General features: G+C 33.4%; 1 protein-coding gene across 6 annotated transcripts in view; it reads left to right on the forward strand.

Annotated features, from left to right (window-relative positions):
• LOC134237857 (FERM domain-containing protein 4A-like) overlaps positions 1-15,122 on the forward strand; it is a 54,583-nt gene that overhangs the window by 2,431 nt on the left and 37,030 nt on the right. For 4 of the 6 annotated variants that reach the window (XM_062720000.1, XM_062720001.1, XM_062720008.1 and 1 more), the window contains exon 1: positions 7,588-9,202. The exons of 1 other annotated variant lie outside the window; for it this stretch is intronic. In XM_062720000.1, the coding sequence (XP_062575984.1) occupies positions 8,963-9,202 (240 nt within the window). In that variant the 5' untranslated portion in view covers positions 7,588-8,962. Of the gene's footprint in view, positions 1-7,586; positions 9,203-15,122 lie in introns of those variants that run through there. One more of the 6 variants, XM_062720002.1, reaches the window with a different exon arrangement.

Below are 15,122 nucleotides of genomic sequence, written 5' to 3' on the forward strand. Positions count from 1 at the left end.
TCATAACAATAAATACATTTTCTTTGTGATAATAAATAATTTTTATTGTGCAATGTCCCTGTCGCTTAATTCTATTTTAACCACATTACAAGCAAACACAAAGATTATACACCTGATAGTTTTGTTCTCCTTTATTTATTGATGGGCTAAATTTGAAATTTCAAAGGGTTAATTACTCCTACATAGATAATGCAACATGAAATTGAACAATTTGAGCAACTTTTATAAATATGTTTACGGAATGAAAGACATTTTCAATCGTAGAGATAAGAAAGAAATGTACGTTACCTATGTTCTTCCATTAAGAATATATATTAAGTAGAAAATATGAGACGACTCTGAATAAGCAACCCCTTGTATCCTGTAAACTGGCAAAGACGTTTTGCTTAACACATTAAAAATTATTTTTTACATGAAAAGTGATCATTTGAAATGTACGTGACTGAAATGTACGTTACCATGAAATTCGAATTAAGTGAATCTCGCACGAATTTTCATGTATTCTCATACTTTCACACACTCGAATGTGTACACAAAGTAAAGTTTCAAATGTTGGAGGTCGGCTAAATCCCAAAATTAATGAAAAGAAACGTTTCTGCTGAGGAAAAAAAATATATTAAGGTCAATTATATGTAATATAATTTTGATACCTGGTATATATTTCTGAATACGAAACCTGTATGATGCAATTTCTTATGATATGCAAGTTCAAATAGTATCAATATATTGCGTGTCTAACGTACGCTTGTGGAAGAGAATTGATTTTTATATTTGAAATGTACGTTACGAATGGTAACGACATTTTGCGCATTTCTAACTGACATTTTTTTTTATTATTTAGTCAATTAATTGCGTTTACACGAGCGAAACAAAATTATCGTTACAATCCATTTGACAAATGACCACATAAATCCATCTAAATGCACCCCAATCCTCGTAAATGTGGTGGACTGTTACCACTTGCTAGAAAATTTATTTCTATGTGTCTTAAATTCATCTTTAGCAACCTTTTTGCAGTTTGTTTACTTTTAATATGCGACTTTTCGTCAATATAAATTTAATTGTTGTTAGTAATTTAAAACAAGGTATTCATAGGCTTATAATTGGTAAAAAAAAAACCCAAAACGAAACAAAAAGAACAAGCAAATTCAAAGAATTGTGGTCCCCCGCTTTCGGTGTCTTTGTGGGTGAGATGTTATCTTTTATGACATATTGTGTGTAATATGAACATCCTATCATATGTCATTTATTTAGAAAGTAACACTGAAGTTGATTTTTTTTTAAGGATGAAAACCCTAATCCTGACCGTTAAAAAGTAATGGCCAAATTAAAAAGTTTTTTAAAAGTAGGTCAACTCCAAGGTCAAGATCAAAGGGTCAAAATTGTTGATATCCAATGAAATGTTTTCTCACAAGGATTACATATGTGAAGTATGAAAGCCCTAGCCCTTATTATTCAAGATTTATGGTCAAGGTTAAAGTTTTTTCATGAGTACGTAAATCTTTAAGGTCAAGGTCAAAAGATCAAAGTTTTTGATATCCAATGAAAGGACTTGCCACAAAGAATACATATTTGAAATATAATAGTCCTAGTATTTACCGTTCAAAAGTTGTGACCAAAGTTAAAGTTTTTTTAAAAAGTAGTTAAAACTCCAATGTCAAGGTCAAAGGGTAAAAATTGTTGGTATCCAATGAAAGGTCTTCTCAAAAGGAAAACATATGTGAAGTACCGAAGCCCTAGCCCCCACCGTTCAAAAGTTATGGTCTTGAAGGTTAAAGCTTTTTCATAAGTACGTAAATCTCCAAGGTCAAGGTCAAAAGGTCAAGGTTGTTGATATGCAATGAAATGTCTTGCCACAAGGAATACATATGTGAAATATAAAAGTCCGACTATCTACTGTTTAAAAGTTGTGACCAAGGTTAAAGTTTTTTAAAAAGTAATTAAAACTCCAAGGTCAAGGTCAAAGGTAAAAGTTACTGGTATCCAATAAAAGGTCTTTTCACAGGGATTACATATTTGAAGTAAGAAAGCCTTAGTCCTCACCGTTCAAAAGTTATGGTCAAGGTTAAAGTTTTTTCATAAGTACGTAAATCTCCAATGTCAAGGTCAAAAGGTCAAGCTTGTTGTTATCCAATGAAAGGTTTTGCCACAAACAATACATATGTGAAATATGAAAGTCCTAGTACCTACTATTCAAAAGTTATGGCCAAAGTAAAAGTTTGAAATTTTTGTGTAAAAGTGGGTCAAACTCCAAGGTCAAGGTCAAAAGGTTAAATTTGGTGATACCCAAAGAAAGGTCTTGTCACAAGGAATACACATGTGAAATATGAAAGTCATAGCTCCACTAAATCAAAAGTTATGGGCAAGGTTAAAGTTTTTGTGACGGACAGACTGACGGACAGACTGACGGACAGACGGACAGACAGACAGACGAATGAGATTTAATGTCCCCTCGCTTTCGCGAAAGCGGGGGACAAAAAGGAAAAAGAAACAAAACAAATGAATCCAGAACACAAGACGGTCACGTACATTTCAAATACTCAAAGGCACACAATACTCAGTTTTGTTTGAATCATTGCATTTTAGGTTATATTTTTCCAGATCTGCTGAAAATTACGTATGTTTGTGTTTTGACAAACGATGTTGCAACATACTATTAAAATGAAATTGTTAACAAGACTGTCGATGGATATATTCGGAATAGATTTATGTTAAGTTTCAATGGCCAAACACAAGCATTGTTAGATCATAGCAAAATACGTCTGACTCTTTTTTTTGTCTGTACCCTTGCACACAGGTAGAAGTAACTAGGCTACGACCGGTGTCAATTTCAGCGAAACAGCACAAAAGAATGGTAATGAACTGAGATGGAGGGGACTCCCCAGTAATATGTGAAATGAACGTTACCGAAGTGACGTGACATTCACGTAGTTGATGACAAATAACCACGTTTGTTACCATATTATTTCTTATATTACTGCGTTAAAACACTTCATTGAAATGATTTTTATGTCAATAACTGTTCTTTTTCCAATATTTTCTTATTACTAATTTACGTACATTACAAGCTTGAAATGTACGTTACCTACTCATATTCAGAGGCAATCGTGTCTTTATAGTGATGATTGTGACATATAACACAATGTGATTACATAGAGAATCTTTTTTGGAATAAACTGAAACAAAACTATGAATTTTTAGATGAATTTTAAGCTTTTTATTTAACAGAAATATATCTTGAAATGTACGTTACATTTACGTAGTTGTCTAAATCGGCATGGATATATGTTAAAATAGACAGTAACTACAAAATATAATTTTACTACATGTACATGTTAAGTTCCACTATCTATAGAAAATGACAAGATTCTAAACTGATCGCTCTAAACAAAACAGAGAGAAGAATTTAAAGCATATATCTAAAAAAAAATGTTTTTATACATCTGGGTCAAAAAGTAACCTTTGTTTTTTGAAAGGAAAAATCAAGCGCACGTTCGTATGCCGAGAAAATATGTTGCTGACAGAGTTGGTAGGATGTGCTGGTGTTAAGATGAGATATTCCAATTGTGATTTTAATGACTACATTTTTTTTACATATCTTTTTGGACATTGAAGAAAGAGTAACGTACATTTCAAGCTACATTTCTGAATAAAATCACCCTCTACTTTACCGTCTTGTCATTATTCCATGTATTAAAATTTGATGAAAAAAAACTGGAAACAAAATCTTCAGATACTTTCTTTCAAAGGTAATTGATAGAAAAATTTTTATCTTGAACTTCATTTTTTAAAAAATCAGAGAGGCATTTGTGCCCTTATATTGAGAATGGGTGTTAGGATTCCTGTAATATTCCTTTAGACCAAGCATTTTACAGTAGATATATAATATTTCAGCTAAACCATGTAGACAAAAATATTTGGGCATACAGAATTGTCTTTTCTTCATTCAATTTTTTGATAATTACCTATAAAACCTTTACAATTTACTGATTTTACCTTCAGAAAATTGCTAAAACACTTGTTGGATTAATGGAAAAAGTACATATGTATCCATGCATGAGATTTCAGCACCTTACATATTTACAGAAACATAATATTACACAGATCTTGCATTGCCAATGTTAGATTTGAGAGAAAGGAATTATTTGAAGTTTTTGGCCGCGAAAAGACACTACTGGCTAAAGGACAAGGGAAAAGAATGTTAATGATATCATATATGTATACAGAAAAACGCTTTTGAACAGGAATTGGTACGTAATTGCCAAAAAGCTCAAAAGTCTTCCCCTGGTCTTTTCAATACACATGTTATAATTATTAACAGGCGAAGGGCTTTATGAAGTATCAAGTGCCAATTTTGACTTAAGTTTTCCCCCTCTTCTGAGTGCAGTGAACTCTGGCTCTCAGACTTCTTGATCTTTCAATTTCTTGTTTTTTATCCCAAGGTTTGAATTTTCTTGCATTCAGGCATGCATTTTGAGCAAGTCTAATTACCAGGTTTTTTGTGCAATTAATTTGCATCTGAACAGATATCACACAGTGGAATTTCTTCAGTTTCCTTGTATTTGTTTATAAGATGAAAGAAATATTTGGCAGAACTTGCTTTCAAAGATGCATAAAATGTTGCAATTGTTTTGTTGAAACAAACAAGATAGAAAAGTATGCATAAATGCGTCAATTTGAAAGATAATGTGTTTAAGAGAACTATTTTGGCATATTACATAAGCTCATGCATGTCATTCAATTGTGTTTATTATATTGCCCTTTGAATATTAGATACTTGTTACAAATTAGTATTTTAATATCAATATTATAGGACATATTAATTGATCCTGAGGGTTTTAGTTTTTATTCACATTTTCATAATCATAGTCCTTTGTGATTTTGTTCTTTGTGAATGTAAATGTTAAAATATGTAGGAAGTTCAAAATTTTACCGAGTTATTTCATAAATTGCATTTATATTTAATGAGAAAACCATCAGGCTGTAGATTTAAGTGATTGACTGAACAAATCCTAAATGATGCAACTGTCCGATCCATACCAGGAATTACAGGTGAATTATGGGAGGAGAAGCTGTTGTGCTTAGATGACATCAAGGCCAAGAAGTTAACTGTAAACTGTGGCTTAGTGCTTTCGATAATCCAGGAAGATTAACTCTTCTGCAAGGGAAATTTGTTCTGAGGCTTACAACAGGGTGTAAACATTCTTCTTCATCAAAATCCTGCTGAGCTTGTATTTTTTCCATCAACAGATTTTCCTCTTCAAAACTTGTGAACAATTGATGTTGGTATTCATTGTTACTTGTAAAATGTATTGCAAAAGTTACAGTTTCAAAATGACCTTGGGATTTTTTGAAGGTCAAATGTTTTGTCATTGGAGATCTGTTGCAGACTGATATTTGCGTGAGAATAAAGCATTGAATTTTGAAGACAGTTGACATCAATTTACAATATAACCTAGAGAGGCAAAAATGCAGTTTTTAAAAGGAAGGACAATGTGTTGAACTATTTAGTACTTTTAAATTACATTGGCTTTATCGATTTGTTTAAAAGGTATTTTGCCTGTTTATGCAGTTTGCAGATTTTCCTCGGCATTTACCTATATTGATGACAATTGAAGAGTTTTTTTAAGAGCTGTGGGAAGATCTTTCTATTGCGTACCCATTATTTGTTTTTTACCTGTTCACCACAGGAATGCAAACCTTGGGAATTTACCTAGCAGAGAGAGGATTGTCTTGCATGTTCTGAATTGATAATAATATTCTTCCTCACATTGGAAATTAAATGTGATTCATAAAATTTAAAAGGTTCTCCATTTGGAATTTGAACCTGCTTTAACAATGGCAAAGATGATATAAGAATAAGACCCAGGCAATTGGTGTGTGCAGTGCCTAGCGATTTAGGAAAGGGTTGGAATTGTTCAATCTTTATATAATCACAGACTAAGTTAGTATCTAATCTATCAGTGATATTCTTATGAATGGAACACATAACAGGGGGAACATGTCCGTCAGTTTCGGTGATAATTCTCGGTAGGAAATATCCTGGTGCCTAAAAATACCTACAATCATGACACCTCAACTTCTGATGGAAAGATGGGAGTAGGAGAAGTCGTTTTTAATGACCCAAAGATACCAGGTTGTAAAAACACTTGTCCGTTGACTGAAGAGGAATTCGATACTGTAATTAATCTCTGATGAATGAAAGGACCGTTGACACCCGAATTTCTCTAAGTTGGAGTGAGGGGTAGCCTGGCAATCTGTCAGGTCAGGATCAAACAAACGTTTGGAAGGAAGGGAACAAGGCAATCTCATTTCCTGTGAAGCCATGTGGAATTTTATTGCCAAAATTATTGTGCTGCAAGTGTAAACACATATCATACAGAACCCCCTGTTGTACGAATTCTGACCAAGGTGCCCCCTTAGTGTTATACTATTACCTGTGCAATCAGAGAAAATAGACTTAGTGGTGAAAAATTTTCTCTTTGAATGTAAAGGATTAGATCTGTATCAATGAAAGGTGTATATTGATTTCGTGCAATATCAAAAACCATGGCACAAAGTCCCCCGAGGGGTTTTGAATCTTGGATATAATGTAAAACAAGCCTTTTATAAATTCTGTGTGGGTTCTTTCAGAGATTTTAATGATTGAACTTTTCTTAATCTGAAGAATTGATTGTTGGAAGGCAAGTATAACTGGAAGGCAAAAAAATTAGGATTACAACCGTGTTTATTTTGATCTTTTGTGTCAACAAGCAGGTGAAAGTACAACTATGTGTTCTGTACTTACATGTGTAGATCCTTTGAGAAAATCTTAGTTTATTGACACTGAAAAAACACCAAGGGTTACACCATAGAAAAAAAATCATTTCCTCTCGGTAATTATTAAGGCCTGATTGAAAGGTTGCAAAATATAAAGGAGTTGGTTTAATTGAATTTTTTTTTGAAATCTTCATGTTGAGGTTGCGAGGAGAACAAATATATATATAACTTTTTTTCACGTAAATGACAGTGCCCGGGAAAGTCAATCCAGAAGCTCATTAGCCGTCATCTCTTCCCTGAATGAATGTCGTTTTACGAGGATCAAAGTAAGTGCTCATGGTTCTGACTTAGCTGATGTACATGTCGTTTGTAATCGTAAACAACGCTGAGAGTCGCATAGCATTATAGTGCTGGACCTGTGTTAATATGAGAGGTTTGCTGATACAGACGATATAGTTACTGTATGAGCTGATGAAGACGATATATACTTACTGTGTGAATTTGAGTGTGTACATTTTTATTGTATATTGGGGACATTTTACTAAAGAGGAATAAGGTGGGGAAAAAATGTATTGATTTTTTAAGCCGACTGTATACCTAGAAATTGTGGATTTTATTATTCATTGATGAGGTGTGTTATTGAAAAGGCGTGTATTTAAAGCACCTGAAACTACAGATTACATTTTGATAGAAGAAAAGGTAGATTTTTCAAAAAGCTACTCAAGGAAAGTGATAAGTTAATTATACATTGAAGTGGACATACTGTACCTGAAAATATGGATTGATTCTGATGAAGGAAGCCCAGCATCATTCATGTAAAAAAGAACCAAAAAATCACTGCGTGTTATTCAAATGAAAAGTGGATGTTCTGAGTTTTGAAAAGTTTGGCCTGGATTGTTTCAAATTTCTGTTTTATCAAAAAATCAACAAACAACACAGGTGGTATTTACCTGTATGGCACCTGAAATGGTGAAGGTCAAGATGTAAGGAAGTGGGCCAAATAGAAACAAAAGGGCATTTTGAGGAAATAACATTTAGGAAGGCGAAGAATTGTGACCAAAATCCAGTTTCATATCCTGTTTGTATACCCAAAGTATGAGGAAGAGAGGAATACGCAGGTGATTTAGGAGAAATGAAGGGGAAAAAAACGAAGCTGATTGAAGACCCGACTGTTCATCTATACCTAGGTTTATCCTCCCCAGGTTTAATGTGTATACAGTGCATTGTTTTATAATATATAACCCCCTAAAAACCTGAAGCAGCTGATGTACATGATGTACACAAACCTGTGATAGACAGTTGGAGAGAAAGAAATTTAATTAGGCGTGATAGGCTGGTTCGTCAAAATAAATGACTTAACGGCCTGCTAGATGAACTATTGTTCTCCGTCAAGGATTAACTGTTTCCTTTGCCTATGGTCTAACCTTTCGGATTAATATCCTCTTCGACAGATTATCAGGGTTCTTCAGTGTATACCCTGGTTAAAAAAATTAGGCCTTGTTTAACTTTAGAGGGTTTATTGGCCTGGCTTTGCGACAGCTTTAATTGACCGTTTGGATTAGTGATTATCGGTAATTTTTACCTGTCCCTTGTCTCACGAGTATAAACTCCCCGTCCTAGTGTATTATTCTCCACACTGATAATTGACTTATACATGTACACTTGGAATGTTACACCATTGATTATTTCAACAGAAGGCCAAGTTTTCAGTGTAAAAAGACCATCCAGTTGGGGAGGATTCTAGAAAAGGTGAAATTCAGGTATTAACGAAGGTTTTAAGTTTTGTGGTGAAATTGATGGAATTTGGTGACAGCCCTTGATTAAGGAAGTTGGTCAACAGTTGTTCACTGCTCACTGCTATTAGCTTTTCCTGGATTTCGAATGGCCACTTAGATGAATTTCGGCTAAGTACTTGTGATGTTTATGACGTGATAAAAATCAAGAAGTGTTTTCTACAATTGCTACACCCAAAATAAGTTTGAAATTAATGCATTACACAGAAGGTTGTAATCATAGCAGGTTTTGCATAATAATTGAGCTGGATCTGGTTTTTATGGTGAAATGTTGAAACCATTGTGAATTGTCCTTGGGCAATTGTGTTGGTGTGTGTTTTAATTCTTGAATGGAAGTGCACAATGATTATCTACATAGCCCACAGCTTATGTATACTGGATAATTAAGTGCAAGTATAAAGTGAGAAAAAATGTCAACCAAATCGCGGAAAAAAGTGGGATTTGCAGAAGATGTGAAATCAGAGGAGCGAGAATCTCGAAGTAGAGGACGGACAAAGTTTCGTGAACGACGATCGAAATCCCAAGATGTGAAATCCAATCGGAGCTCATCACTCTCTAAAAAACGGGACCACAGTTTGATTTCTTTAGTTCGTACCGGTTCAAGAGCCTCTGTTCGTAGCCTTGTAAAACTGTTTGAAAATGTTGGAGGGGTGAGTTATAAATTTTTCATTATTGATTTCAGTGTGCATTTCTCCATTGTGTTTATTAAAAAGTGGCGACGCATAAAAAAGGCAATATTAATATATAGATTTTTGTTATTCATTGAATTGTAAGCTGTCTGCAGATAAACTGCGGACAGGTATAGATCTTAAAGCTATGCTAAATGCAATGTATTTTACATCACACCTATTGATTTTGTACGACTAAAAGTGCTTTAAATTGCTTACGAAAATAACAGGCAAAATTCACATTTACTATCATAAGCTACGGGGTGCTTGATAAAAAATGCTGCAATTCTAAATCAAGTATTAGGTTAAATTAAATTCTGTAATTACTGATATCATGTGAAGGGTGAATTAAACCTACTCTAATATTCTCCCGATGTGTTATGTATTCCCCTAGTTCCAGACCAGATAATGAGTTTTATGACCCCAAGGTGTATAACTTATTAATCATATTTGGTCACTTTGATTAGTTTCTCCAGCAGCCTCCCTAGACCTGCATCAGGTCTTGTCTAATTTGTCCCTCATATCTTATTGATATTTACAGTGGGCAAGACTGGGCTTTTGTTGATCAGAAATTTAATTCGCTTGTTTAATTGATTATGTGTAAATACTAACCTTTACCACCGAAGCATATATCATGTATTCCAATTAAAGAGTAAAGACTTAAATTTTCATGCACATTTTTTTTATTTTCCTAGTTTATAATACATGTACTGGTACATATAAGATGAGTTCAAAAAAGCCCTCTGAAGCTCTCAGGTTTTCGTAGTTTTATGAAATGTAGTATTTTGACTTCTTTAGGCACATTGCACATATAATTAATGCAATATCCCACAACAAAAATTGTCAGTAAATTCCTGTGTCATTGGTTGTTTACATCACCATACACTTAAGTGAATTAACATTTGTATAAAATTGATTTAAAAGTGTCATAAACAGAGGATCATTTGTAGATGATGTTTTGAGTTGTTAATTACTGTGTTTGAGGATGATACTTGGTTGCAAAGGAATTTTGTCACTGACATGATGGTCAATAAAGAAAGATACAGGATTTACACTGACATTTAGCAAGTTTGCTGAAGTACAATGTACAGTCCAACTTGGTTATCTCTGTCTCAATGAGACTGTTTGTATGTTTGTATGTCGTTTAACATCCCTCTCTAGAATTTTTTATTCTGATATGGAAACGCCTCAGTGGGACTAAGAATAAACTTTGAGATATCTGATTATTTGTGATATGAAAGATTAAAATACTTAAGAGTAAGTAGAGCTCGGAACTTCCAAATCACTTTGACAAATCTAGAATGTTCAAGATATCAGTGTTTGAGATACTTAAGTTCAACTGTACATAAAAATATCTTCAATTTCAAATCAAATTGAAAAAAGGTCTGCATGTACATTTGCATACACTCAAAAGCATGAAATATATGTATGAAAAAACACTGTACTTCAACAGAGTGAATGGCATATGGTTTGTGGTACCTGCATGCAGACAACACCCTCCCTATCACCACCCCCCTACTTTCTAAGTTTCTGAACTTGTGTCTGATTCTTTTGACTCTGTTAATGAAATATGTTCATCCCCCTCCCCCTTCCCTTAAGAAGAAAAGATCATTGACAGAAACCAATAGCAAGGAAGTATTTCTCTCAGAAGCTGGAAGTAAATACAGGTGTTCTGGACACTGGGCAGCTCGCTTTGATTGTCTGGTTATTGTGGTCTTAATTAAATCTATTACTTCCAGTCTGGGTTTGATTACCTGTAATCAAAACAAGCACCTGTCTACGTTAAGGTGGATGTCTATTGGAGAAGGTGCATCATCTGAGTGGGGTTCATCTTGTGGTTTTATGTCTTTCATATGAAGTACAGTAGTTTACCTTCAGCATTGTGCTGCACTGCGTTTTGAGATTATCCAACATTTTGACAGTTGTACACAATTGTTGTTGGAGTCTAGTAGTAAAGAGGGTTACAGACAAATTATATTTTATCTTGCATCTCTTTGGTTTATTCATTAGCTTGATGAGCTTCAACAAATGAGCAATAATTCAATTCTTAAAACCCAATCTTCTTAGAAAATACTAGTAGGGAGAAAGACGAATGTAATTAAAGGAAATGTAATCACAAATATTGACATGTTGAATTAATGTTTGAACAAAGATTACTTTGTCAAATATAATATGAACCAGTCAAATTTTTTTATTCTTAATTGCAAATAAAAATCTGTTAATTGTTTACAGAGGTCTTAAGTCTATGACGCTTACGTCCCTAAAAATAATCACCTTAAAGTAATGACTATTTTAAGAGTGTCATGCTGCAATTAATGCTTTTAGGAGAGGAGGGTATAAATGCTCATTTTAAAAATACTTGGCTCTGTTGCTCCTTATTGATCTGTGATAATTGGTTATGGCATTGGTACCAGAGGTTGGCACACTTGTCAGAGCATTTAGCAGGAGCTGGTAAATCACACGATTAGTTAGGCATTGATCTGGACAGGAATACTGCTGCCAGGTCAAATAGGAAAATCCAAAGTTGTGTAGCAGGAGGGGCCCTGGGGACTCCATACTGGCAAAGGTTTAAATGGTCACCGTCACAGGCTGGCTCTTACTTACAAATCAGACAGTGGAAATATACTGGGTTTTTATTGGAAATAAATATTTTGTATATTGAAGAAATTGATATCAATTGTATTAAAATAAAGTATTTTGTGTTAAAACTGAAAATATTAACTGTAAATAGGGGGGGGGGGGGGACTGTGTACGCATCATCCATTGTTTACTTCCGAAAAAATTATTTTGATCTCCTTGAAAAAGAAGAGCTCCATATAAAATACTTCAAATCAAATTAAATGAAAAATGTCATGTAATTTTAAAACTGAAAAAATAAATGTTATTAAAATTTTCATTTGCCAAATGATATTTTGACAGTCTTTCAGTACTGTCTCAGTACTTTGATAAAAATGTTGCTCCTTAAATCTGTGATAATTGGTTATGGCATTTACCATAGGTTGGCACACTTGTCAGAGCATTTAGCAGGAGCTGGTAAAAAAAGTTCATTGATGGAACTTGCCAGAAAAGAGAAAAGACAGGAAAATGTATGCAAATTCCTTGGCCTTAACACATCAGGCAGAGGAAATATCAGTTTAACATACTGATATTGCTGTATCCATGATATAAAGATAAAATATTGTGTTAATAATTCTGGATTTATAAAGAGATACAAATTGAAATGCTATATTGCTGCAAATGAATAATACATGTATATTTTTAGGAAGTGAAAAATCATTGATAAAAAAACCCCCAAAACAAAAATGACTGATTTCCACGAAACAATACATAACAGATTTTTTTTGCTGATTTCATGTTTTTCCTCATTTCCAAAAATTGCCAACTTTAATAAATTTTCTAAAAAGATTATGTTGCATTCTTCCTGTTTCAATGTAAACTACCAGCCCATTGTTTAATAGCATAAGTGCTAAGGATGTTTCACTTGAGTGATAATCCTGTAACTTAATGATGCACTTAAAACTCTCTTTATGACGAAAAATAGCTACATTGTTTACAGGAGTGGGGGGAGACGGAATACTTATCTTAAGGTGGGAGGGTCATTTTCTTTTGGGGTACTTAGACGGTCAACTCCTTTTGACCTTCTTGAATTTCAAAATGCAGCGAGTCTCTAACAGCCAGATTAATCATAGGGGCAACTTGAAATACTATCTTGAGTAGTGCACTTGTAAATGATATCATTAGGAGTATTAGTAGTTGAGAAGAATTTCAATTACACCTCTTACACTATAGACCTACTAATGTCTGTTTCTAGGTCTGATTCCTAAATTAATTTAAACTTTTTCTCTCCTTCTCTCTCTACTGTAACTGTTGATATTTTCAGTATCTGGAACATTTATATCTGGAATATTATACAATGAATAGTCAAAGCCCCAACTGCTTATTCTTGAAGTATTTTACATTTGATATCTCAAATACCCTGATAAAGTGATATCTTGAAGTACTTCATCAGAACCATCACCTTTGAGTCTTTGAGAGAGCAGGGATCGACATTAACGGTTGTCCGATTGCCCGGGACAAGTAAGTCATCAGGTCGGGCAAGTTAAACCGTTGATGTACTTGTCCGATCGGGCAAGTGGATATTTTTGAAAGAAACATTTCTTTTAATCTAACAAAAGTTAATAATCAAACCAATAAATTGAAAAGTTGATTTCGGCCAAAAACTTGACATTGTTTTTCCTTCTTCAAGTATAATGATTATACATTTGATATCTGAAATACCCAGAAATATACATATGTATAATGGAATAGTTTATTTAATCACTTACAGAATATAAAGAAACCTTGATGTCAAGTTCAAAGCACGGTAACTGTTTTCTTGTATGACCTTAATAGGATGGGGATTCAATTTTCAAAAAAAAAAAATTGTTAGGAAATAATATTAGTGCATTGCTGTGTGTGTTTACAAGATAGTAGATGACAGGAAAGTTGTTTACATATATTTACAAAACAGCATCGTCATATGGCAAAGAAATTAATTTGTAAGTAATAACCATGTAACTGATTTTTTCTTTAAAATTTTTCCAGGGTTAAAAATAAACAGTTTAAAAAGTCTAAAATTTATGTTGTAGAAGATTGCTATATTTCTATAAAACTTGTAAATTGTTTATGGTATATATACATCAAAGACAGTTTAATTAAAAAGGTTTTAGAAGATATATATTTTTTTTCATAGCTTGTAAATTGTTTGTGGTATACATCAAAGACACAAAGGTTTAGGTGTCATCTTAAATGGAAAAGCTAAATTAAAAAGTTGCTTGCTTTTATTCCTTGTGTAATGGATTTAGATTACTGTTGAATTGCCACATTCAGTAAATCCATTTGTGTTAGTGTGTAAAACACTTAGGAGATGTAGGATGGGCCTTTTTATCAAGGAAATAATGGACAATCAATTGAGTACTTGGTCTGTATTTGTATACTTGTGAACATTTGGTGGTTAACTGATACATCAGTACATCAGCTGTTGCCTTTTGTTGGTTAAAATAGAGAGAGTTATCCTTCTTTGAAAGTCGATTTTTTACTGTAGGAGGATTTTATAGAATGTATTTTTTTTAATCTTATAATTAAAGAACATCTATATATGTATTTTTCTAGAAAAACTTTGATTATACTTTAAATCTTTTTAGCGGTTTTGGTGGAAAGCAGTTTTTGCCAACAGTACATATTATTGTATATAAAAATGCATCATTTATGATAATGTGCAAAACTTTCATATATCTGACATACATGCTGAATATACAGTAATACATAAAGTTTTAAATGGAATTTTTACAATCAGAGAATTTTACCAATATAAACATGATCAAAGGATTTAATTTTAATAAGCACTGGTATGAAAAATAGGACAGACATTCAATATTGATAAGGTTACTTCAGTTTAATTATTTTATGTACAGATAAATCAGACAAAGTTGTTCAGCCCAGACTATTGAATGCACTCAGAAGCTCTATAGATGCAGCTATTAAGTATCGTGCATATCGAGACCCTGGGAATTCTAAGCATGTGCATCAAAGTTTGATATATTTCACCAGCAAATGCTAATCACCAATTTGTTTAATCAAAGTTTTCTCTCTTAATAATCAGCCCCTGATCCACAGGCTCTCGTATTTATAGACAGAAATATCTCTGTCAGATCGGCCGACGTACGCTAATTTTTACTGCCGTTGCATGCCTTTGTTTTGGCTGAGCTGATTCACACCCAAGCTTGGAGCAGATACATGTTTTTGATTTGTGATAAGATCTACATGTTCAATGTATTAGCTTTCCGAATTATACCTTTATGTTACCATTAAATGAGCAGAGTTTTGTGCAGAGTATGACAGGGAAAGATCTTCGGGAAATATT

Source organism: Saccostrea cucullata, unplaced genomic scaffold, assembly GCF_032062105.1.
Source record: "Saccostrea cucullata isolate Sc308-1 unplaced genomic scaffold, CSIRO_AGI_Scuc_v1 ctg348, whole genome shotgun sequence".
NCBI classification, from domain to species: Eukaryota; Metazoa; Mollusca; class Bivalvia; order Ostreida; family Ostreidae; genus Saccostrea; species Saccostrea cuccullata.